Source organism: Hylaeus volcanicus, chromosome 2 (genome assembly GCF_026283585.1).
Source record: "Hylaeus volcanicus isolate JK05 chromosome 2, UHH_iyHylVolc1.0_haploid, whole genome shotgun sequence".
In the NCBI taxonomy this organism is placed as follows: domain Eukaryota; kingdom Metazoa; phylum Arthropoda; class Insecta; order Hymenoptera; family Colletidae; genus Hylaeus; species Hylaeus volcanicus.
The window spans coordinates 8,484,667-8,507,333 of NC_071977.1; the positions used below are offsets into that span (position 1 = coordinate 8,484,667).

At 43.8% G+C, this 22,667-nt stretch overlaps 1 protein-coding gene across 4 annotated transcripts in view; it reads left to right on the forward strand.

The window, feature by feature from the left end:
- Positions 1-20,473, forward strand: part of LOC128872785 (LIM/homeobox protein Lhx9) — a 378,653-nt gene extending 358,180 nt beyond the window's left edge. For all 4 annotated transcript variants that reach the window (XM_054115815.1, XM_054115817.1, XM_054115814.1 and 1 more), the window contains 2 exons: positions 12,569-12,712; positions 14,020-20,473. In XM_054115815.1, the coding sequence (XP_053971790.1) occupies positions 12,569-12,712; positions 14,020-14,179 (304 nt within the window). In that variant the 3' untranslated portion in view covers positions 14,180-20,473. The remainder of the gene's footprint in view (positions 1-12,568; positions 12,713-14,019) is intronic.
- The last annotated feature ends 2,194 nt before the right edge of the window (positions 20,474-22,667 follow it).

Genomic DNA, 22,667 nt, shown 5'->3' on the forward strand with positions numbered 1-22,667 from the left:
AAATTTACTTCGTTTCTATTGATCTTTCCCTCGTATTTATCATTTTTCGTATCACGAAAATCCTAATCAAAGTGGGTGGCTCGTCGGGGTTATTTCGGGGGGGGGGGGGGGGGGGTCGGGCGGGGGGGACGGTTCTCAAACGAATCGACGTGGCAACTTTTAATTGCTCCGAGCAGCGGATCCAGGCGCATCCTTTGCGGCGTAATGAGCGGAGATGCGAGCCGCTTGACCGAATCGCTCCATTTTCGATTTCTCCTTAATTACTAATTAGAGGCCGACGGTCGCGTCGATCGGATAGAACGAGTAGAAGAAATTACACAGACCAGACGGCCGGAGATCGCGCATAAAAATCTCTCTCCCCTCTCGTCCCTCTCGTCGCCGTCGTCGTCGTTGCCGCTCGTTCTCCGCGTCTCCTTTTTGCCCCTCGATTCTCCCGTTATTATGCTTTTTCCCCATTTCTTTCGTCTCCTAATTAACCTCCGGAATGCCCGGTCTCGGCGAAACGCCTCGTCTTTGTAACTCATACGGATCGCATGAGACCGTTCTTTCTTGCGCGTTCGCCCTAACGCGGCGACGGGAAAATGATTTAACCCCGTGGCAAGTCACGCGGACCGCGTCGATAGGTCGATGTACAAGGCGTGAAAAAGGCGTCTTCTGAATCAGTGAAGATTCGTCATGGAAACATCCCTTCAAGTAACCACCCTTGTATCTGTTTGATAACTTGAGTGTTAATTAACGAAGTGAATTTATAGGCATTCCTCTTTGACCTTATAATAATAACTTGTAATAACTTGAAGTGTGTTGTACAGTTTAATTACTCGCATTCGTACATCACTCATAGTTATATATTTTCGTCAATATTTAAACTCCATCTCTATTTAGAATTTCTAATTCTAATTCTAATTCTAATAGTCTAATTGGCTCATAAAATTTGGGTCAGTTCTACGCGTATTTTCTCATTCGTTAGACTAATAGATAATATTCATATTAGCCTCCAGCGTTAGCAATTATAATATCTTTAGGCGAGTGATAGCAGACCAGTCAGGGCTTTTGAACCTATGGGTCACGACCGAAAAGTGGGTCGCGAAACTATCTGCGTAGAAATTTGCTGCGAGTCATCCAATCTCAGTGTTATTGGAGAAGCTCAGTAGTCGTAACCTACGAACGAGTCATAATTCTACAAGAAACCAATTATTATTCGACTAATTTTCGACTGAAATAGCAGTGCTTCGAATCGAGTAAAATACTTGTACCTTCTAATGTTTGTACAGATTTTTATTTTAAATTCTCTTCAAGACTTGCGATTCGTAATAATAAAATGATGGACAAAATGCAAATGAAATTTTGAATCATCGTCCCAAATCGCGCCCAAATTGTTTGCTTTTGAAAATCTAATAATACCCGGTTTTTTCATACCATCTTTTTCACGAGGAGCGATTTTCTGGAGAGTGATCATGCTTCTCCTCAATTTCGTCGAGACGTACAAAGAGGCTCGCTGGCACGGCGCCTTTTCATCTCGGTCGTTCCTCCGCACGGCATTTGTCCGTGTCTAACGTGTTAATCACTCCCGTCTGATTAGATTATTAATTGTCTTGCGTGGCAGATGGGGCCCCGGCATGGCCGTAATTACGGCTATTACGGATCGTACAATCGCTCCGATTTAGGGACGCAAGGGGGAGCCCGTGGAATGGATTACGCCCCGAAAAAATTGGAACGCAGACTATCACGGTGCTTTCCAATTTCGACGCGCCGCGTACGTTTCCTCGCTCTAGGTTATCCTTCAATTAGACCCCCGAAGAAGTATACCCGTTGCTGTTGAAGTTCCCGCGGATTACTCTCTCAAAGTATCAAAGAAATGTAGGCATAACAGTACTGGATAAAAGTACTACAGTTAAACATTCGTCGAAATTATTTATATGGTTCAAAACATAAATTCAAAAGGTTAGTCAAAACCCAAGGCAAGACGCTTTAGTTTTGTCTAACAGTGAACGGGTTATATTCATATACACGAATGTTAAAATAAAATTCAAACTCTTGCACAATGGACAAATTCTGCACATTTACACGGTGCGTCATCTCAATCCACGATCTCCAAGTTTTTCTAAACAATTCCCCTCGATACTCCAATCGATAGTCCGAGTTTCAGGTTGCGTGATGAACTATTTAAAGCACCAAAGACCCGGGGTGTTCTGAATTTACGAGCTTTGTCCTGGATCACCCTTCGCGATCGATATTTTTTTTTTTCTTCGTTCGTTCCCTCCCGACGCATGCCGGATTGTATGTAAATCGGTCGTATTAATTAGCGACGCGGCCATGACAAACCGTTCCGCGCGGCACAAATTCTCGTTAACCGCGGCAAGATTGACACCGCGCGTATAATTAAGACGCGAGATTGGTGGGGTCGGAGACACGAAATGAATTGCGTGCGAGACGGACGACGGAACGCCGGGGCTCTTGGAGAGGTTGGGCTTCTGACGGGCCAGGAGTTCGCGGGGGCCGGGGGTACGACGGGCGAATGCCGTTTCGCGTTATTATTAGTGAAATCAACTAATTAGAAATAGCGCGGATTGCTCGTTAAAGATCGACCCGCTGGCTGTAATCACCAATTACTTCCTTAAGTAAGCCGCGCGCTGAACTTTGCTCATTAAAATTATTAAACGTTCGCTTCGTATAGAGTCTGTATTTAACCTTGATATGGGCTCTCTCGGCCCCGGATGAATTTCTCTCCCGCGTGCCTGTGTATTTTCCATTAATCAATCTGTCCGTGTCTTCGTTAACGGGGTTTCTCTGTCGCCTTTCGGGTAACAAATCGATGGAGTCGTCGCGGAAACCGTGGGATTTTTATGCAGTTGTGTACAGGGTGGGCCACTTTCGATTCAAAGAAATTTTAGTCGGTAGGTTCGTCGTCTATTTTGAGCTGCAGTACTCTATAACAGTAAAATACTGTAGGGTCAGACAATTTCAGCTCACGGCGAGCACGCAAACTAGTGGCGCCACTGTAGCGCGACAGTTTGATGTTACAAGCATGTATACTCAGAGGCATGAGCATGTTTCTAATATAAAATATTCCACGTTTAATTCCAATCGATTCTTTGAGATTCAGTAATGGATTCTTCTCATCAGAAAACTGTATACTTTCCTATAACAATAATTGCATATCAGCCGTCCAATAACAGGTCACCTCGTATTATATTGTTCTAACTGGTTCCTCATTCCATGTATTTTAGTTTCGTTGATTCATTGTAGCTTCCAAGTTTTCTTCGGCCGTCTTTTTGCCAACGCGAATGATTCATCTTGAACGGGTATAATGAAACGTTAACGGGAGGTGTTTCGTTTAGTTAAGCCGCATTCCAGCGGCCTTTTCTCAGCGTTTAACCGCCGCCTGATGTATTGTAATTAATTGCATTTCGACGCAGCCGATCGACGATTCTTACCGTGGCGTTATAACGGTCCCCGGAAATTGCTGGACCCGTTAGAGGAACGGCCGCAAGTATTTGTCGAATCGAAACGCCGCGACGCGATCGCCGATTGCGATAATAAGTTCACGGTACGGCGATCCCGTGGATCCGTCTCGATCAGACGCGCGATTTCTTCGTCGAACTTGGCGAATTGAATCCGAAGAAAACGCGATTGGGCATGTAATGGGAACATGATAAACAGTTTCGAGCGAAACCAGTTACGCGTGCGTTATCGTGATTCCGCCTGGGCCTCATCTCGAGGCGTTACACCCACCTGGCGATGAAAAGGTCAAAATGAAATTGTTTCGAATTGTAATATAGTTCGAACTCTTAAACGTAATACAGAATATTGAGATCGAAGTACTTGTACAATATTTTTTATTTTTATGGAAATCAATCTATGCACAAAGATGAGTTAAAACTGTGGAGTGTAATTTTTCTCTACGGTGTTCTATTTCTGAGAAAATGAACTTCGCGAATAACCGTAATTCCACGTGTAAAAATTCTCCAAATAATTCTCAAAATTTTCCTCCGAATTTGCGCTTCAATGCAGCGCAAAAATCGCTATACTTTCTTCGTTAATGGTATCGGATATTTCCACCGTTCCCCCCGCAAGTGCAGCGAGCGGTTGAAGAGAAACAACGAGAAAAAGGAGACAGAGATCGCTGGAGGGGGAGAAAAAATGAGTGGAAGAGTGTAGAGGAGCAAAAAAAGGGGGAAGGTAGAAAATTGGAGGAAGAATTGAAACGTCATTTCGCGAGCAATCATCGAGCTGCCTGGCGCGCGCGATCGGCCAGATCCTGGACAGATAAATTAGCAATTTAATTATGGAACTGTCAAGCGGTAATTAAATTAATAACGAGAAACCTCGAATCCAATTCGATCCGTCGTGTAGCAACCTTTCGAGCTCCGCAGACCGACGATGTGATATCGATATATATGCGCGTGTGCGCGTCGTTTTTTGAAGGCTGTCAGAAATTGCAGACAATTTTCTCCCGCGTTTCGCTTCTGTCGATCGTATTATTCCAGCTCTTCGTTTTTCCATTCCTTCCCCGTTTGTTTTGTCTGCGCCATTGGTTGGCCTCAGTGCTGGGGAAGCTTTTAAATGAATCCGCTAGAAACAATTTCAAATAAGATGCGACTAAAAGGACGCGATTAACAGTTAAAGGTGGGAAAAAAGAAATTCTAGGATTGGGTTTCATCATTCTATTGCTTGGTATTAGAAACTTTCATTCCATTGCTTCTAATACTTTTTAGAAGAAATTAATATTCTAGATATTCCATAAAAAATAATTAAGTACCCGTCACTATTTAATTCGACAAAGATTTGTGACATGTTAGGAAGTTATTAACTTTCTCTGGCAAATGCATAAACTTCTACTACATAAATTCTCTTCGAATTCTGATGTCAATGAAATTAAATGGAAATAAATAACATTCTCTCGACTGCCACCAATTGAGTCCTAGGATCATCGGGGTCTCTCTAAGGAATGGCAACTTTTGCATCATCCTGTAGTCGTTCTATATATATAGTCTTCGATAAAGTATCACGGTATGCACGTTACACGGGCATACAGGTGCAGTATCTGTGTCCAAGTCGTTACGCTTGAACGAATACGATCCTGCATACACCGAGAGAAAAGCCACGTGTTCCACGTGCAGGAGATGGAAGCTGTTCAGAATCGTTCCGCTGAATCGAGACCGAGTTTACCATACATTTTAACCATCGGTGGATGCCATACTTTTGGTGAATGGTATCATGCCGGTTGGAATTGTTTCGCGACGATTGGAAAAAAGAGTATAGTGCGCTGGAAGGCAGATATGCTTAAGATTCGTTAGAAAATAGAGGACTGGACTTTGCAGCTGCATTAATAATTAAAATGCGAGGTAGTCGATGGAGAGGATTTTGAATTTAAATAGAAAAATTAATCGGAAGCGTAGAGTACGATTTTTTTGTACAGTGGATTGGTTAGCGGGGAAATTGGTTTCGAGAGCCCCGAATACCTTCGAAACTGATTTCCACGAAAATGAAGCGTTTATAGAAAAATTAGTCTGTGTTATGATCATTCCTCTCTTCTTGTGCTATCAGGAGCAACGTAGTGTGTAGATCGATGTGTCGAGTGATTATTTTGGTGGAACCCTTTAGGAAGGCTGACTAAAACACCTGACCCAGTACGTTCCGCGATTCCTTACAGGACTGATCTGTCCTTCCCCCTACAATACGTGTTCCCCGAAGGCGGAACGGGCCAACTCCGTTCGACGCGTGTGCGTCGCCATCACACGGACTCGCACGAATATAAATGTGGGAGGCCTTTCACATTCCGGAGAAAATTTGCTTGGCAGTAGTTTCGCGCTCGTAGACGGGTAAAAGTTTGTTTCGACAATATATACAGGATGCTTAACCACAAATGAACACACATAAAAATTATATACAGAAATTTCTTATTATACAATCACCAAATCACGAAATAAAAATACAGTAGCGAAAACATGTGTAACGAATATCAAGTCATGTTACATTATGAAGAGACGTTTTATTGCGCATACTTTACTGCACAGTACACTTATTTAATTAATTTCGTAAAGCAAATTCATAAAAGAAATTTCTTTCGCGCAATTATAAATGAATCTGAGAGATACCGGCAGAAATTTTAATTATTTTTCATTTCGAAACAAAGCTGTGGTTCAACTTCATCCCTCGTGGCCACCAATGGTTGAACACCCTGTATAAGCTGCAGGGTTTTCGCTCGACGACGAACGATTACAGGTGTTCAAGCGACGTCGTAAATTAATGAGAAAGCACGGAGACAGAATCAACCGTGGAGAGATTTCCTCCTATCTCGAGCCTCTCCCTCCCATCGGTTTTTGTCTTGCGCCTCTTTTTCTTCGACTCGAGCCTCTCGATCGCAGTCGATCTCCTTCGAGTATGCAAACCCGACCGCCGCTGTATCTGATGCAATTAAACACACAACCACTCCCAACATATGTATATTCCCCGGGCAAGAACTTTGTTTCATTTTCTCCTCGCGCGCTTTCTCGTTTTCACTTCCCTGTTATCTGGCATAAATAAGCCCGCAAATAGAATCGCATGCCTCGAAACGCTGGAAAAAGGCCGTTTCTGCTTGGTTTTGTTCGCGGACGGAAGACGGGGAACGGTTATTATTTTATCTTTTTGTTGTTGTTAAAAAGCCTCCACCGAGCGTTGAGTGTTGCTTGAAGTGGCACCATTTATAAACTATTTACACTGTGAGAATCTTTTCAGCGTGCTGTCTGAAAATTAATGTTCTTTGTCCTAGGCAATCGGTGTCTATAATTCGATGTGGTTATTTTGTTGTTGTAAAAGAACAGGATGATTCCCAGTGAAAGCTTCGCAAAGATTGGTGTGTGCAGAGTCTACTTGGAATTTTTTTCCTAGTAGGAGGTGGTTGTTGCGCATTGATAAATCATTTTATACATTAATATCGATGTATGTATCTTTAGCATGACTTGAATTTATCCGAGGTTGAGTTTCTTTTATCCGAGGTGAGAAAAAATGCTCGACCTCCCATTTTCAAGAAGTTGGGTCGCACTGACCCAGTGATACCGATCTGCGAATCGAACGGATTAATTACTGCGGGAAGGGTTCGTCGATCCCCCCGTGGTCGAGTACTCGGCCGAAACGTCCCGTGGGACCGTGGAAAGCAACATCGCGCTCGTTTCGACATACCTGCGTATCGTAACACGGCTAATTGTGGTATTAAACAGCGAACTTTACGAGGCAACGGTATGCTGCTGACAACGTTCGGCAAGCATTAGCCGCCATTAACGAAGATACAAGCCCCGCGGTATTGATGCGTCCGCGGTGGAGATCCGCAATGTCAAGGGGAACGCTAAAATGTTAAGATCGTCTGGTCCGTAATCGAACACCTGACGCGAACATTCCAGGAAATTGGCCCCGAGATAGCGGCGCGCATAATGCTAATGGATGGATATTAATTTGACCGTGGCGAACACATTTTAACTAATCTCTGGGATATCGGAGAGGGGCGAGGGAGAGGCAGACCTTCGCGGAGGAAGGTCGGCGTCAAGATTGTTAATCCTTGGAAAGTTTACAGAACGTCCTCGATATTCACGATAAACATAATGCTCCGGGGCGATGCTGCGCGACGAAAATCAAAAATTCTGCGAGAACACGAATTTATGTTCGATGGGGAGGATTTCACGCGAGAATGCAATCGAGGCTCTAATAAGAGTCGTTGATTCTGCGTCTTCCTATTTGGAAAAGGGGATTATCATTATATTTTATTATTTTGAGTAATCTCAGGGAACATCAAACCTTTTATTTAATTTAGACTAACTTGTTCGATAGACGTAGAGGGTACGAATACTTATGAGACTGACTGTATGTACCATGTTCAATATTCTGAATGAACATGATTCTTCTGGAAACGTCAGAACTCTTTTTCGCCGTTTCGATTCGTCTCTGAACGTCAGAGAATTTTTATCGGGGGTGCTATATATTTTCGTCGCGAAATAAAAATGGCAGCCAACTCGCGGCGAACAATGGAAAATATATTATCGGCACCGGCCGAGGACTATTTTTTTTTCTAAGCGCGTCCTTTTGCTTGTCACGGTGGAAATGCCCATTAATTCGGCTCCGAGGGCCGATATTTCATCGACTCCATCGAACAACGCCGAGCGTTTTCGACGTTCTCAGGCCTCGCGTTGCTTGGCTTTTCAATTTCCCCTCTTCTCGTTTTCGCCTTTTTCGTTTCCAATGCGCCGTGTTAAGCTGGGATACACTTAACCCAAATGTTCACGTTGATTATTTTAATTGCGTCGTGTCAGGTGGCTAACTGGTATAGAGAAAATATTGATTATGAGAGTGGAAAGAGAAGCAAATACCATAATAAGCTGTTCGTTTATCGATCATTCGAGACTTGAAAGTTCCAAAGTTGAGATTTAGTTTACTCTTTTAATAGTGAAAGTGATGAATTCTATCAGTCTTTATAGAAGCCTTTATAGGAGTGATCGCAATTATGTCTCCGCGTAGCTGGGTCTATTTTTGTTTGGATCTCGTGGTCTGTAGTCGATGTGTCGTACATTCTAGGCAATTCATTCTGGCGAGGACGTTTGAGTGTAACTAAATATGCGTGCCTTCGGTAGACCCATAGATCTTGTTTATTCTGACTCTTCAGATGAATACTGAAGATGAATGATGAAAATTGAAATTTCTAAGCCTGAGATTTTGACTGCATAGTCCTCTGTCAAGGTTGAAAATCAATTATAGAAAAATAAACTACCCCAAAATCAAATCGCCAAAGAACGCGCAATTAAACGTTAATTTAATTTCCTCGCCTAGATTTATCTCGATCGCGACGTTTCCCAGGCCAGCGCCGTTAGGTTTTTCAATCTCCCTTCATCTGGTTCTCCTTTTTACATTCAATACACGATGTTAAGCCGGAACACACTTAACCCAAATATTAACATTGATTATTTTAATTGCTGCGGGTCGTGCCGCTATTAATAACCGTTTCAGAAAAGGCTGCTGATCATAAAGCGTGGAATTTTAATGACGCGCTCGCGAATACCCCGACGCCGAGCGTCGCGCGTGCACCGCCCTGCGTCCGCGGGCCGGGGGCCGGGGGCATACATTTAAAGATTATAGGAACCTATAAAGCTTTGGCTGCAAGCGCTGAACATTTTATAAAGCCGATTATTCGCAATCTCGAGAGATAGCGCGCCTTGGCCGCGGCTTTATTCGCGACGTTTCGGGGCCGTGCTCGGAAGGGAGCCTTTCTGGAATTCGAGGCGCGCCACGGGCGCTCAGACTTCGTCGCTACGAGGAACGTTTACAATGTATTTTGTAACGTGGGATCGACGAACTGAGGAAATCATTGTTCCAGGAGGATGAAATTTCCGAGTGTCTCCACTTTCGCTAATCCCCCCATTCTGGCCGTCGTCTTTTTCACTGGAGAACGAATTCACGCTCTCGGAGAATTAAGGAAAGTCAAAAAGACGCGAGCAGGATGGGGCTGCGGAAAACTGAACTCACTTCGAGGAAATTGAACAAATCGTGTTTGGAGAAAAATGCACCTGATTAGAGATTTACTTTTTCAAACATTGAATTTTCATGTATCGAGTAGTGCGCTTTCAAGGATAATACTCTGGTAAACAAAATATTAGAGTCGCGCATGTAAGTGTAGTCGATATAACAAAAATAAATTGTGAAGTAAAGAAAAGTAAAACTAAATATCCCTACTTAGGATGAAAAGTTCTGCAATGAACGGTAGAATACGCTACGTAAAGATCCATACCCCACACATCCCCTGCAGATATTAACGATAAATACAAAGAAACATACTCTCGAAATAAATAAAAATGTGCAGACTGTTCCTTTACTTTTCTTTCGGTATAATGATTGTCCTCAGGCGCCCAGGGCTGTTAACCTCCCTAAAGACAAACCTACAATTCCTTCCAGGCTCCTCCGACGTGCGCCAGGAATGAGTACCGCGTCATGATCAATTATGTCCCGCGTATTAATTGCGAAGCCAACAGAAGAGCGCACAATTTATTAACTCGCCGGCCGGTGTAGCACTGCTAACGACGTTCGGCCTGAAAGGAGGCGTGCTTGTTTTAAAGCCAGTGCTTCCCAACAGGTGTGACGCTGCACACTGTCGCACCGCGACGAAAGTACGTGTCGTAAAAATAATTTGAAATGCGTTAATGAAAGATTTATTTGCTGGGAAAATCAGTCTGCCGTTTCTTAGATAGGCAGATATACTACAGAAAACATTCTTGGGTTGTGGCTGCTAAACTAGTAACTATGCGGAAACAATCGTTTGCGTTAATATAAATTTTAACAGTTAGCAGTTCAAACAGTACTGTCCATCCTCTACCAATCTTAAACTTTCCCTTCATCTTCAACAATCTCCCCCCATTCCAACTTTCCTACCCCCCCCCCCCCCCAAATAGAAACACAATTTACTACCCCCCTCTAATAATATCTAGTAAACTCCAAACAACTTAAAAGTGTCTTGACGACGTTACCACAACTGAGAAAAGTGTGCCGTGAACCTGTCAGCTCGGCCTAAGTGTATCGTGACGTAGAAAAGGTTGGGAAGCACTGTTTAAAAGGGATCAAAAGCGCGCGACGCGACATCCGCGAGCGAGCAGCTCCTCCCGGCTGAAAGCCGCGAATCCGCTGCAAAAATTTTCTCCGGTTGCCCTCCCCCTTTTCTCTCTGTCTTTGCTTGTTTTCTACTCTTTCCAGGACTAGAGCGCCAGGGTGGGGGGTAGTTGGTGAACGCTTAGGAAGGGAGAAGGACAGGTGTAGGGGAGGTACCCGCGAGCGAAGACGCCGCACCGCGACAATTATACGCGACGCCTTATTATAATCGGAGCAGCTCTCGTTTAAAACGACTGAAACGCCCAGCCGGGACGACGGGGGTATAATAAGGGTGAAAAGAAGAAAGGAACCGGGCGAGGTGAATATAGGATTCTACACGGCCGCCCGGGCTCTCTGTTACCACTGCCCTAACCTCATTTAGTTAGAAAGTGTTTGCGCGACGAGACCGGCGCAAGATTTAATTGGAAACGCCTCGTGTCTATCGCTCTTCTGGCACCGGCGTTGAAACCGCTCCGATGAATGTCATCCTCTGAGCCCTCCGCTCGCCCGTAATTGGTCGCCTTTCTCGCTCCATCCGACCGCTAGGATTTTCCGCCCCTACGACGGGCGCCACCTTTCAACCCCGGGTGATAAATTTGTATATTCGGATTAATAGTCGTGGTCTAGTTACGTGGACTCGGTTTCGCGCTACGTTGCGTTGTCTTGCGAATACACCTTGGAAAAGAATGGCTGGATACTTCAAGAGTCTGAAATGGAGGGTGATCCTCCTGGAATATTCATTCTATTGGGATAGCAATTTTTAATTCGCGATCGGCAGATATTTTACGTGTCTAATACCGAGTACTCACGAAAATAATAAAGTTCTGAAGATATACAAAATATGTTTTGAAATAAAAATGTTTTAAAAAGCGTAAATCAACTCGATAAATCTTTGTTATTCAAGGGAGAAACGTCCCATTAGTTAAGGGCACTGCCCACGAGCGTGGCGACAAGAAAATATTAACCTGTGTAGATTAAGCACCCCTGTCTAATTATTAGTTTGAATATTTATACAAATGTCAGGCTCGATATACGCGAAATATTGAACTATATTTGTGAAAACTATTTGCTGCCACCCCCCCAATTGGTCTCCAATAATGCATAATGAGTCAGGGTTGGTATATTGTTTCGATAGGTTATTAAACATATCCATTTTGGACGGAAACAGCGTTGTTAATGCTTCGATCATGTGGGATAATCAAGGATAATATATATTTAATATCTGTTTAGCATGTACGGCCATTTATGTTTTTGCAAAATATAAGCTTTCTGTCAACATTGTTGAATTCATAATGCGCAGCTGACATAAATCTAGACTCATTAGAATATTCAGCTAGCCGTGTAACTCAATGAAGCATCGATAGAGGTAGAAATAATTAATTTCCGCGAATATGGAGTGATATAATGATAATAATTATCGTTATTATTTATTTATGGATATAAACCCTCGATATCGAATACGTTATGCACGCAATTAGGTTTGAACGCACCGTTTAATTTTGAACTCGATCGAGGAACTTCTTTCGACCATGTCGTCTTAGGATAAACGAAACTCGTACTCGTTTAAGTACTAAAATTAATTAAACGTTTTCTAAATCTATACGATTAATTTACTTTATTTTTGAACGAGCATTGTTTAGCCAAACTAAACTCATCTCTTCCTGTTCAAAGTAGTAATTTAACACCACGCTCGATGAATGGGAATTCCCGCTTGAAAGATCCAGGCTGGCCAATTTTACGAACTCGATCAGATCGACGATCCAGATCGACGGTTCGATTTCGTCGAATTAACCTTTTATTCGAATAACACTCGACGGGCTCGCCGTCCTTCGCGAACGGTTCTGCAAATTAGAATCGAACGGGAGCGTTTCCATCGGAGCCCGTCGCTCGTCTTCCGCGACGATAATAACGCAGAGGTAATCACTGCGGCCTAATTAATCGACGCTATTCGCGATTGTTCCAGGATGTTCGGAAGCAGCGGTGCCTGCTCGGGCTGCGGCAACGCGATACCTGCCAGCGAACTGGTGATGAGGGCGGGTGGATCGGTGTTTCACCAGAAATGCTTCACCTGCAGCAAATGTGGCAGTCAACTCGTTTCCGGCGATAGGTAAGACCGCTGATCGAACTGATTAATCGTTTCACGAGAGCTCTACCGTGGTGTTCGTTCGAATAGCTTTGAATAAAAACCTATTGCTTTGAATAAACAAAGAACAACTGTTACGTGGTATCCTAAGCTTATATTTCAATTTGTGGATCTCTTCAGTGTTTTAAAATATACCGAAGAATTATTTGTTTATAGTAAATATTTGGCAGATTTAAATACATAAGAGACATAACATTTAAATGGAAGAAATGAATAGCTGTAGTTTGTGCACTATGAAATATACTAAATGTTTCCTTAAATTTTAATAAATAGAAACTACATTTATGACAAATACTGACGAGGCAATTCAAACGAACAGTACTGTACGCGTTTCGCGGCGGGGGGGGGGAGGCTTCTTGACTCCTGGGGAGATAGAATAGGGAGCTGGAGATCGCGGCTTGGGACGCGTCAGCGGAGGAATCGATACGAGGGAAATCGGCTGAATCGGTGGGAGGGTTTCGCGCTCGAACGGAAACCGGAGATATGAGTCGGAGAGGAAATGCGGCAATTAAAGGGTTGGAAAAGAGGCGTGTCACGCGGGGCTGCCGGTTAATTGGTGTGGGGCTTGCAATTGGGGATTTTGTGATAAAGGAGAAGGGGGAACAATTATTCTAGACCTGTAACGAAGCAAACTTGTTTATGAGCATCGATTTCGTAAATGCCCGCGCGCCGAATCGACGAAAACACTGTTAGCGGTTGATTATGGGACCTTGTTTCGAATCGTGACGAAGGAATTTTATTTTCCGGACCAATTATCATAGCACGCTTTTGTGGATCGCGTCGGTACGCACTGCAACCCTTTTCCAGAGAAGGAATCTGTTCAAAATTTAACCAAGAAGTAAACGGTATGGTAGGATTTCAATGTTGGAGAAATTTTTTTTGACCATAAATTACACTTTTGCGGCGATAATGCTACTTGTCAGTGTTTCTCAAACTACACTCCGGAGACCGTAGGTGTTGTCAAGACCTTACTATTTTTAATACTCTGCTAAAGTTGTTTTCCTATGCAATCTATGTAATGAGCCATTCATTGCACAAATCGATTAACTCCATGAAACAAGAAGTTAAGAAATGCGATTATAATTATAAATATAAAAAGTTGTCTATACCAAGTGTTTTGACACTTAAATTTAAGATCTTTCAAAAAGTGGAGATGATCGATTTGTGTAGTGAACGACTCGTATGACAACATTGTGGACTCGATAGCATAGTAATCATCCAAGTGGCACTCTTGCTAGGTCTCTAACTAACCGGTGTGCTTTCTGATTCAGGTACTACCTGATGTCGGGTTCACCAGTGTGCGAGACGGATTGGCACAAAATCGTCAAGTCGTCGAGCGTGGCGGCCGCAGCCGCCGCCGCGGCGGCCGGCAATGGCGGCGCCCCGGTGAGGAAAGGTAAGGTCGGTCGGCCTCGAAGGAGTCGCGAATGAGGCGGCAACCCGGTCGGTCGCCCGAAGAAGGTGCAAGCCTCTCCACAGCCGACGCCACCCGTCGTCGTACCGTCACAGGTCGACGTCGTGGACGTCGGCGTCGGGGGGGATCCCTATTCGCCGCCTCCGCCGGGTCATCAGCAGTACCACCACCATCATCACCACATGGGCATCGTGCATCCGGGACTGGCGGTACAGCAAACGCACCTGCAGGCGTCCACCTATCAGGACTGGTCTCCTTGGGCTCAGGACACCTGCGATTGAACGAGCAATCTTTCGTCGATGCTCGAGGTCCAGGTCCCGCAGCCTCGACTGAACGAGAGCACGGGATGAACCCTCGACCTTCTGACCGCCGGTCTTCCGTTTTCTTCAGCGGGAACAGCAGAGAAGACTCTCTCGGAAACCTCGTGGAAGCCTGCGACGGTGAACTGAACTCCCGAATACAGTGGCTCAGTTCGCGCAACCCTTCGGACAGGGTAGACACGTCGTCGTATACAAGTGACTTGTGCACGAGGTAAGGGGGAGGATCTCGATGGACGAGGACCGTGTTCCATGATATGGTGAACGAGTTTCGTGGTTTTCGCGATAGGACTTACGCGAACGAACTCCGCAAAGGAACGTTCTCACCGACGTTCCACCGATCGGAGACGACTCCGATCGCGTTCGACGCGTCGTCGCCGCGGTTCGAGGTTCGAGAATCAGTGCGCGCCGTCAATCGTAATCAATAATCTTTGCTCAATCGCGGAGAATCGAGGATAATCGAAGTGTCTCAAAGCACGGGCCGCGTGCAAGTTATCGTCGCCGCCAACGGTAACGGCAATTTTCTTCGGCTTCATCCGATTCTTTGATGCTCATCCGCGCTCAATCTATCCTGGTAATCCTGTTAATCGCACGTTAGACACCCGGCAATCACTTTCGCTCGTATTTCCCGACGTTTACGTTTCCCCCTCCCCGCGGTGCGTGCATTTGAAGCGATACGCTAAGCATACGAGGATCAAATGAAACGATCGAACCGTACTTCGGACCACCGGACACGTGGAACGAGTCGGTCGGGTTCAGATCGACTTGGGCGAATCGCGTTCGGCTGAGATTTTAATAATTTTTTAATGAAAAGGGGTTAGTTCTTCGGATAAAATTAATCCAAGATTTATTTGAGAAGGTTTATTTGAGGTTCTCGATGTTTACGAGATGTCCCCACTTCAGATTAACGTATAGTAACACAGAAAGTCCTCCTAAGTTCAATTCATACTTGCAAAATTTTACCAACCCCCGCTCTAAGTACCTAAAGTGTTAATATCTTGAACCCTGTTACCATCTCATTATTAGACTCTCATCGTCAAAAATTCAGCCGAACGAACAGCTCCCGATTGAACGACGCTAAAAACGTGATCGTCGTGGAAGCGTGATTAATTCGCCCAGGACGCGGCGCTTACGGAGGGATCGTGTCTCGAAGTCCGAAAAACTTGTCACGCGTGGAGCAAGAAAATTGCATCTGCCGGGTCGGATAATTCGGCGATTGAAACGGCGGCTCCGCGCCGGGTCTCGACCCTTAGAAAATTATTTTTCTTTGAAAATTACCGACCCCTTCGACTCGCCGTCCGCGGAGGAGGGGGTGAGGGGGCACCGACTCCGTAAACTCATTAAGCGTTCCTTGTTCTCGCGATCGTTAATCGAGTCTCTCTCGCTACGGGATAAAAAAACTCGACACCGAGGTGAAACCGTACGAACGGGGCGAAATTATCATTCGAATCTTCCTTGTTAACGCTCGCCGTGTCGTCCTCCGTTCTCCTTCGTCGCGGCGGTGCATTTTCTCTTTCTTTTTCGGATGGGGGGCGCGTGATCCGCCGAGGCACGAACGTAACGAGACTGAAACGGAACATTGCGCAACCTTCGTCGAACGACTGCTGGCCCACCAGTGACCATTCTCGTTGGCGAACGTCCTTTGCATATCACGCGAACGAGAGAGGAACGCGCCCCCTCGAGCACGTGGGAAACTGTCGAGCAGGCATGGGCAAAATTCTTGTCTCAAATTTCAAACAACAAATGAGAAACAACCTCTCCAGCGTTACAGACTAAACGAAAATCAGATTTCAAAGTATAGAATGCAAATCATATTTTATCCTGAATTGAAACTGACTTAAAAATTAACCCATTGCGTTTGAGAGGTGACTTTCAGTCACCACCAGGTTTGACGTAGTAAATTAACCAGCAATAATGTTTGTTTAACTTTAATTTTTTTGGAACTCGAAGTGTCAATAAAATGATTGCCGAAGGGGTAAGGGTGACCTGATTTTCAAATATCAAATCAGAAATCTCGTCTTCGAAGTCGATCTAAGCTCAACATTCGTGGCAGTAGAATGCTAAGAAAGCATCTCGAGTTCCTGATAGATACCAGAAAAAAGGCCTCGAGTGCAAAGGGTTAAATATAAATCATCGGTAACCGTGATACGAATCACTGTATCTTCTGCTTATTTATCTATCAGTCGAACAGAATTCTGTCCATGTCCGACTGTCGAGCGACGACGCGTCAACGACTTGTTTTAGCGGGCGAGGATGAAGCGTGTAACATAACTTTTTCTAAGTGGCAGGGTTTCGACAATGCGCAATAAACATTTACGTAAATGTATAATCGTGAATACGTTACGATGTATCTACTATCGTCGGAGCCCGACGTCGTTTCCGGTGACGGGCCCCTCGCGTTCACCCGCTCACAGATTGTACAGACGTTTTTCCTTTCCGGTTTCTATTCGACGTGCGCTCGTATGGGAAACGAGGAACACGAGGGGAACGGGAAACGACGCGGGTTCGGGCACGCTCGAAGCTCAATGCGAAACTAAAGACACATGTTTTGGGTGTATATCACAACGGGGGCGGCTCTCAGGCTCGCTGAAAGGCGGCGATTACTCTTGTCGATTCGCTCTCTTGCGTCATGGGGATCCCCTAGACTTTCAGTGGTCGACGATGGTTAAAATCGGTGGTGACCCCTTGCTGGACGAATTCATTTTTTACCGAGTGTACCACGGTTAATGGACTGAGACATTTCTTGAGAGGGAAAGTATTTTTTTTCGCTGTAATTCTGACATGCCAGTTTCTTTGCTAAGACGTGAAATTGACAGGCCAGCAAGTTTAATGTCATTTATTATTTTTCGAGATGGGGTAATTTTTTAATGTGCTTTAATCAGGTGGTGAAAGTTATATCCTTGTCTTGGGAACCTTTCCTTTTATAATGAATTTATTTGTATAAAGTACACCTGTGCATGGGATATTTCAAGAAGCTTGATTCTACTGTGACTTTCACCCCTTCGATTGGTAGTGTATTGATCAAATTAATTAGACCACCCAGGGCTGGTTTTATTCAATGATCTCGATCTTAAGGTTCATGTTCAGGTCTCCTTTGTACTCCTCTTCTGTGAATCAAGTTCAGAACACCACGTGTCGAAACGCAGATCGTCTCTCATAAATATAATAGATCTACTGATAAGATGAGAATGAAGTCAATACGTAAAAAGAAAAAAGAAACACCATAGTATTATTATAACTGCATCTGTCATGTAAATAAAATCATCAGAGGTATAAGTCTCGTGCTGCAAGTGGAACGTGATAGTCCTTACAATAATCCATGTAATGTACAAGTTTGAACACGTGGTTTTCTTAATTTCCTTTGCAACCCTGAAGAGGATCTAAATATGAGTCAAAAGAGTCGAGAGTAGTTTGTAACTACAAATAAATAAAACCAGCATCGATACTTTTGTTTGGATATCAAGATGGTTTGTTATTAGACGACATTTTACTATTTTGTGTCAATAGTATAGAGATAGTTAACCATGACCTGACATTGACTTTCTCTTGTCGTGATGAGATATTATTAAACATTAATTTTTTTGACGAACACGTGACGTTAAGCAATAATACAAAATGCAATTATTCAATTACGAATGGTGCCTATTATTTCTGCCATGTTTTAATTATGAGTCTAACTCGATATTATAACGCAAGGGGTTAGCCGTACAATGTGACTTGTCATATTAGAAAGCACGATTTTCATTTCTAGAGGTGCACGTTCAATTTCAAGTTCATACACTTCACAAAGAAGCACCAGTTGTAAATTCAAGTCCAACTATAATAGAAAGCAACGATACAAATAAAAAAAAAATAACTTTATTAGCTTAGATAGTCCTCGACGCTCGTGTTCTCTGAATTCTTTTATTAAATGCAATAAGACCTGCCTAAGCATCGTCAATTCAAGGGGCGCGGCACTTAGGCAAGATCGATAAGCGAAATTTGATCGCTCTCGTGTTTCCTTCTTGCTCAGCTTCGTTTCCATTGATAAATTGACCTCCTTGGACACATTTAACTGTTAAAATCCTTTCGAATCGATATTCGGAGTCCTTCTAGGATCCTCCGAGGATCTAGAAGAAGGATCGACAAGATCGTCATTACCATGAAGCGAGCGAGCGACCGCCTCCGCACCGTGCAACTGATCGTTACTCGTTTACCCGTCTCATTCTTAGCTGAACTTTTCACTCTCAGACCGCCACCGTGCGCCATTGTTGGGCAAAATATACTCCACGATCGTGATTACTCTCTGGTAATCACGATTAACAAATAATTAAACTTTAAACTAAAATAATTAAACCGAAAGATCATAAATTACCGATTCAGTCTCGCGGATTACAAGTGTAGCCCGTAACTCCCTGATTGATCCGACAATTGCAAACGTACTCGGGAAACGATCGCAAAGCGATGATTGGCCAACACTGGCGCGCGTTTAGGGGTCTCTGAGGCTAGTATGAGAGAGCAATCCGGTGATATCGATGCCGAGAGTGGCGCGAAGCCGATTCCTGCGTCCATTGCGTGACGCACGGTGCTTGACGAGTGGATCCAAAGGCGATCTATCGATCCCTCGTCGTTCCTTCGATTTCGACTTCGACCTCGCCACTCGGCCGAGACAGCCCCTTCGATCACGGCGCGTGTCCGCGCGAGAGCAGACAGAAACAATTGCGAACAGAGAGCAACCGATTGGACGAGGAGTGTCGCGCTGATGGATCGTGTAATTTAATCTTGTACATAGGGTACATTTTGTATATTGTTAAAAGTTTGTGTGATATAAATGGTTATGTATTTACTATTAAAGCGGCGGATTGGGAGTTCTGCGCGCCCCACGGGCGATCGCGCGTGCCAAGACCGCTGGATGCCGAGCGTCGGGGATTTCGTTTTCCACGACGATCGATCGATCGTTCGGCTGGCTGGCCGTGACGATTGGAGCGATTCTCGAATCAGTTTCAATCCTGCGGTTCGCACCGACCTCATCGGTTCCGGTCAACGTTCAATCGATGGCGTTGTTAGCTTTTTACACTTGGTTATTCCTGGTTGCGTTTGAGGAAGCATGTGCGCTTGGAGGGTCAAAAGTGAGTTGTCATTTGTTTGCCATTTTTTGCAGGATCGAGTAATTAAATTTACGAAAGCAAGGTTTTAGTCATTTGTAAATATATCTTTTACGAGTAATTTGGTGGCTTGGTTGTTAAAAAATTTGTGCAGGGTGCTGAGATATGGTTACTGGTGCTATAGTATATTTCACTATCATGGTTTAATGGCAACGAGGTGTGTCCTCTAGAATATTGATCTAAAATCAAAAACGAATTAAACATATTGAAGTGCCAGAGTAAATCTAACAAATCCATTAATTTTCAGAGCCTATTTTATTTTTAAATTGATATTCAATACAGCATGGCAGTCGTTTAAAATTAAAATATAAATTTTCCAAGCAAGGGTTGCTGATTTCGTGACAATTAAAAAAATAATTTAAGACTCGGAAGAAGACCCTTTACGAGAAGGACTGTGTTATAGCATTTTCCTCCCCTCCTAAGTGTACATGCATCCTTGAGGAACTGTTTTCCGTTCGACTTTTGAACACCAAATCGGACCTAAGTTGACGACGTACTTTTGTCGCTCTTGGCTCTAGGTGCTAAGCGTGATGATTCGTTATCTCGCACCAGACGATGATTTGTCTATATATACATATATGTATATATATCTTTTTTTTTTTTAGAATCTTATGTAGACTGGCATCCAGTGGTGATGGCACGCAAACGTCCTCAGTTGAGCGAACACGCGGTCGGATCTCCACGGTCCCTCTGCGTTTAGTTAATTTTGTTATTTGATTTAATGTCGACTTCTTATCCGGGACCCGACATCTGTGAATGGTTTCGCGGCCTCTTGTAAAATACAAAATACACGGACACACATACAAAACACGTTTATTAATTAATAAAATCACAAGTTTTTAGAAAATCACACTGACTGTCGTTCGTTCACTCTGCGCGTTTGGGTGGACCTCAGCTTCCTTGACCAACGATCTGCGACAAGTCTCTTTCATACCCTCCCTCATGAATTAGACAAATAACAACGGTTACAAGAATAAAAGTAACAGCAAAAAAAAAGTATAGCTATCAAAGTGGAATAAAATAAAAATCAGAAGCAAGCAGAAAAGACAATTAGTTGATCTGTTGATCAAAAGAAATAAGGTCCACTCTACTGTAAACGTCTTGTCCACGTTCGACCACATCCATGTAACGTGGGATCGCCATTTCGGATCGACGTACGAGGTAAGTGTCTACTGGCAATTTAAGAAATTGAAATTTCGCGGTTGCAGTCCTCGCGACGAGATTAATCGAGCCAGCTTCCCAAACTTTTCAGGTTTCCAGCTAAATTTATCGAGATAAATTTTCGAAGATAGGGGAAAAGTTTCCAGGTGAACCGGGCTTACGAAAATTCCGCAAGCTTCCTCCGAGCATGGGTAATCGTCCCACTGTTTAGAACGTAGCCCAATACATCGCAACCCCTTTCGGACTGGCCCACCTCAAACTTCTTCATTCATGACCGACGACCATGATCGTGCACTAACGAGTCGGATTTCGTTTTACAGGTACCGATGAACGCCTCTCTGTCCACGCGCGATATTCCCCCGCGACACGTGAATAAAGTAAACAAACGCTTATTGAGAGCTAGCGAGCAATGCTCCGCTCGCGGACAACTGAAAGGCGTCTATTGAATATCGAATTTCACGGCCGTGATTTCCGCGCGGCTGGGACTTTTAATAATAAAAAAAAAAAAGGTAAAATAGCCGTCTAGTGGTGTCTTTGTCCCCGCCGGGGGGTGTGAAGCCGCGGATCCAGAGCGGTATCGTTCTCCTCGCCCGATCCAGTTATTGCCAGCTGTCACCGGGAGTAACTGATTCTCACGCGATGCAACGTTAATGAGAAACACGCTGGAAAATAGTATAAGAACGCGTACTTTCGCGGAACTGGCCACTGGCGAACGTTCTTCGAACGACGTTTCGATTTACGTGGACAATGCTTGTTTCTTCGCCGTATGACAATTCCTGGTTTCAGCTTTGGGTGGTGGCAGGCGATGTCTCATGGCGAGTACATCACTCGAGATGGCAGCGATGTGCCACGGCGTAACGCGTACACTCCGTGACAGAATGATATGGCATACCTGGATATATTATTTGCATTTCGTGTCTGTGGTGATTCTTGGAGGCGCAGGGGTTGGAGCGTGGGCGCCATCTTCTTGCGTTCCGGTTTTTGTTAGTTTGAGGGACTTGTTAACGTTGAGTTGAGAACATTAATTTTCGTACTAGGCTATTGTTAATATTGGAGTGATTTTGGCAGACTTTTTTGTGAGCTGATGTTTTAATTATAATTTAGTACTCATTGACATACGTGAAAAGATCAATTTAAAATTTAGAAGTGATGATCTTGCAAGGTACTATGAAACTTGAACATTACTTTTACGTGTAATTATAATTTCTAGAAGGTTTAGCGCTACACTAGCACTATCGTAGCATTGCCATAACGTTTCAACCGTTTCCTGGACCCATTTTCTTGGCCCTCGTCGTCTTGACCCGTTAGCTCTCGATTCCGGCTCGCAGATGGTATCGATCCGTTTTATAAAAGTTGATAAACTTTTTACATTGGAATATTTTCGCGGCAAAGTGTAGCTTGCGTTGAAATATCCAATATTCGAAGGACGAAGGCATGAAAGAAGAATATGGAAGTGAAGGTTATTGGGAAAATACAATTTCCCCTTCTGTTGTGCATTATCGACTGAACAGTTTCTGTTCTTTCCCGACACGTCTGTTTGAATGATACTGTATATCGCGATACAATTATAATTTGAGAAATGGAAACGATTGCGATACATAGTTTTTCATCCTGTTGATGGTAGTTATGCTACGAACAAATAGACTTGATGAAAGACATAAACGTACTTCCAATGACCAACATTTTATTTTCAAATCTTTGTTAATACAAGTTTGCTAATGAAAGTGTCAAGGATTGCCGAAATAGTAAATAATTTGAAGTAGTGATATAAATAATCTTCCTAAAATCTACTGAAATTAAAATCACATTAAAACAAAGTCTTTCGCAAAAGTAGAAGTCACTTTTCTGGAGACAAAACATTCCACTTCGAATAACCTTTGACG